The 3,790-nt window shown below is 43.1% G+C and overlaps 1 protein-coding gene across 1 annotated transcript in view; it reads left to right on the top strand.

Annotated features, from left to right (window-relative positions):
* The window catches only part of LOC115187345 (D(1) dopamine receptor-like), a 5,238-nt gene extending 2,583 nt beyond the window's left edge, over nt 1–2,655 (top strand). The window contains exon 5 of the mRNA XM_029746415.1: nt 2,635–2,655. Coding sequence (XP_029602275.1) covers nt 2,635–2,655 — 21 coding nt within the window. The remainder of the gene's footprint in view (nt 1–2,634) is intronic.
* Nucleotides 2,656–3,790: the final 1,135 nt, after the last annotated feature.

The following is a 3,790-nucleotide window of genomic DNA, read 5'->3' as shown; positions in this document are numbered from 1 at the left end:
GCCAAACTGACCGTACCGTTGATGTCTGTAGTCGTTTCATGTTCAATGCATCCACTACTAGTACTGTCTCAGCTGTTAATGGATTACATATATCCAGGAAATAGCTAGAACAGGTTTATCCAAAACATTCATTGGCCAATTTGATGAAAGAGCATTGAGGATTGATCGAAACAGGGACATTTTCCACCAATTCTCTAGGCTAAGGTTTCTCCAGCTCTAGTTCCTGAACCCCCAAAAGCTCTGTGATATATTGCTGATCTGACCTATTTTTATAGAAGTGGTCCCTCAAGGAGAAAAGGATAGTAATAGTAATGGTAATGATAGTAATGATAAAATAGATGCGGTAAAACTGGTAAACAACCACATTGGAAAACAACTGTTCTAGCCTGCCGTTGCATTAGGTCAATATGAACTCCTGATTGGTGTAGGTCAATATCATTAGGTCAATATCAACTCCTGATTGGTGTAGGTCAACATTATTAGGTCAATATAATTTGGTCAATATCAACTCCTGATTGGTGTAAGTCAATATCATTAGGTCAATATCAACTCCTGATTGGTCAAAGTCTGTGAAGGGGATAGAATGTTAGAAGAGTAGAATAGATCTTCCCTGAGCTGATCTAGATTTCTATTTCTACTGCCATCTCTCAACCGTCATTACCATCATATCTGTTCTGGACCTGTGGGCTTTATTTGTGGGGGAAGTGTGACACCGTCTGGGTCTGAAATGGCACCCTCTTCCCTATGTAGTGCACTACTTTTGACCAGGGCCTATTGGGCTGTCGTGCACTACTTTTGACCAGGGCCTATAGGGCTGTAGTGCACTACTTTTGACCAGGGCCTATAGGACTGTAGTGCACTACTTTTGACCAGGGCCTATAGGGTTGTAGTGCACTACTTTTGACCAGGGCCTATAGGGTTGTAGTGCACTACTTTTGACCAGGGTCCAATGGCACCCTTTTCCCTATATAGTGCACTACTTTTGACCAGGGTCCTTTGGGACACAGCCTCTGTATTTCTCAGATTATGAGGGATTATCTCTCCAGGCCCTGGGGATCTTGTGTGATGTCATGTCACGGTGACGATGATGATATCCATCCTGGGTATTTCTAAGCATCTATTATACAGTAACAAAGTCTCACAACCAGAGCTCCCTCTCTCTTTTTCTCTTCATCTCTTTCTCTCCCTGTCTTCCCCGCTCTCTCTCCACACCTCTCCCTCCTCTCCATCTCTCTCTCACTTATTTTCCTCTCCACTCTCTCTATTCCTCTATCTCCCTCCATCCCTCCCTCATCCTCCTTCTCTCCTCCCTTGTCCCATCTCTAGTCTACTCCTCTTACACATCCTCTCTACTCTTCTCTCCCTTTCTCTCTCCCTCTCCTCTTATCCCTCTCTCATGCGAGCAAGAAATCATTAATTTGTTAATCACATCCTATCCCTGATTAGGGTTAGTGTGACCTGCCTCATGCATGGTTGGCACAGAAGCACAAACTGAATCTTCATGAATGACTGGCTCGAATTGTGAGTTTGACCACACAATTTATTTTCATAATGAGCCACAATGTATTGCTTTAAACCCAAAGTTGCAAAAGAAACGTGATCTATTTAATAAACACAGGAACAGCTGCATCTAGTACATTCACACTACTTTAATGCAGGCTACATCAATGACTAATTTCTCAGAACACATCACCAGATTCACAGGGGATACATGACATAGTATGGCGATGCAATACTCCAAGCCGCAGCTTCATACTACTTGTCCAACATAGAGAACTGATGCTGTATACCGGTTGTTGAGTTGGGATTGGCATGGGGTATGATGGGTACGTGGGTGACTTTTGGATTGTCTTACTCATTGATAAGAAGACGTTTGGTCCAAATCAGATGTTGGGTACTATATTTACTAAATATTATCTGAATCCTATAAATTAAAATGACCAATTTGGATCCAATCAATTCAATTCATTTTCTCAAATAGTATTTGAACCCAGGTTGCATATTGTAACCTGTGACGTTGGTTGGAATGGCTTTGCGTGACGGTTTCCTGAATCAAATCTCTCCGATCCATAACCTAACATGCAGAATGTGTGTATATGCTTGCCTCTGACTAAAAGCTAAGCCCAGAGAGAGAGTGTCTGTGTTTAAGAGTGAAAGAGAGAGAGAGAGAGAGAGAGAGAGAGAGAAAGAGTGAGAGAGAGAGAGAGAGGGAGGAAGATTGAGAGAGAGAGAGAGGAAGAGTGAGAGAGAGCGAGAGAGAGAGAGAAATGGAGAGAGCTTGAGAGAGGGAGAGAAATGGAGAGAGAGAGAGAGACAGAGAGAGAGAGGAAGAGTGAGAGAGAGAGAGAGAGATAGAGAGAGAGAGAAATAGAGAGAGAGAGAAATGGAGAGAGAGAGAAATGGAGAGAGAGAGAAATGGAGAGAGAAATGGAGAGAGAGAGAAATGGAGAGAGAGAGAGAAATGGAGAGAGAGAGAAATGGAGAGAGAGAGAAATGGAGAGAGAGAGAAATGGAGAGAGAGAGAAATGGAGAGACAGAGAGAGACAGAGAGAGACAGAGAGAGACAGAGAGAGACATAGATGGTGTGTTAGTTGCGTAACCTCCCTCCTCTCTCTCCCTCCCTACCACCTCTAGGTTCTCTCCCTGGACTGTTAACCTGTCATCATGTGTTTGGTCCCTGATTGGTGGAAAGCTGAGCAGCAGGCTGTCAGTGTTTTTCCTCTTCTCTTCTTTTTATTTCTTTGTTGTTGTTGTTGTTGTTGTTGACTGAGTCTGTCTCCCAAACCCTATTCCATTCCCTACATAGTGCACTACTTTAGACAGGGACCCTATGGCACCCTATTCCATTCCCTACATAGTGCACTACTTTAGACAGGGACCCTATGGCACCCTATTCCCAATATAGTGCACTACTTTAGACCAGGACCCTATGGCACCCTATTCCCTACTTTTGACCAGGGTCATTTGGGACATACTGAGTCATACTGATGTAGGATCGTATTTTGATCACCCTGTTGCAGGAGAACTTTCCTGCTATGCAGGAAAATGTAAATGTGTAGTGCATTTTAGGTTAAAAAGGCTTCTGAAGTTTGCAATTTCCACATTGAAATTTCAAACTTGATTTTTCCATTACGAAAAATGCATCAAACCTTAACAAAATGTCCATTAATAATTATAATCCACATTTCCTGTTGCTGCAGGATTATTTTCCTGCTGTAGCAAACTGGCTCAAATTTAGATCCAACATCTGTATGAAACAAGGTCAATGTGATGGACTGTGAACAGGACAGGAAAGGTCTTTGGAGAGAAGGAGAGTGGGGAGAGGGAGAGAGGGATGTGGGAGAGATGGATGGAGAGAGAAACAAAAACAGAGATAGAGGAGGGACAGGGAGACAATGACAGAAAGGGACACAAAGAGAGAGAGAGACAGAGAGAGAGACAGAGAGAGAGAAAGAGAGAGAGACAGAGAGAGAGAAAGAGAGACAGAAAGAAGGAGAGAAAGTGCACATGGGAGTGTTTGACCTTCTAAGCCATGCTCCTGAACCACAACACACTGGTACATACTGGCACACCACTCTTCTGTAATGTATTCATTCAACACACCTCCAGGGTCTCAATAAAAATTCAACACACCTCTAGGGTCTCAATAAAACATGCAGTAACACAACAACCAACGACTGTCCTCTTTCTTCTTCCTGTTATCGTCTCATCTAGTTACAGTGTTCTAGAACGGGGTTTGTGTACAACATTCTGTAATAGAAGGCCAAGACCAAAAGGCCTAAACACGTCT

The sequence above is a fragment of the Salmo trutta genome, unplaced genomic scaffold, assembly GCF_901001165.1.
Source record: "Salmo trutta unplaced genomic scaffold, fSalTru1.1, whole genome shotgun sequence".
Taxonomy (NCBI): Eukaryota; Metazoa; Chordata; class Actinopteri; order Salmoniformes; family Salmonidae; genus Salmo; species Salmo trutta.
The sequence above is the reverse complement of the archived record's forward strand: the minus strand, read 5'-3'. Positions and strand labels throughout refer to the sequence as shown.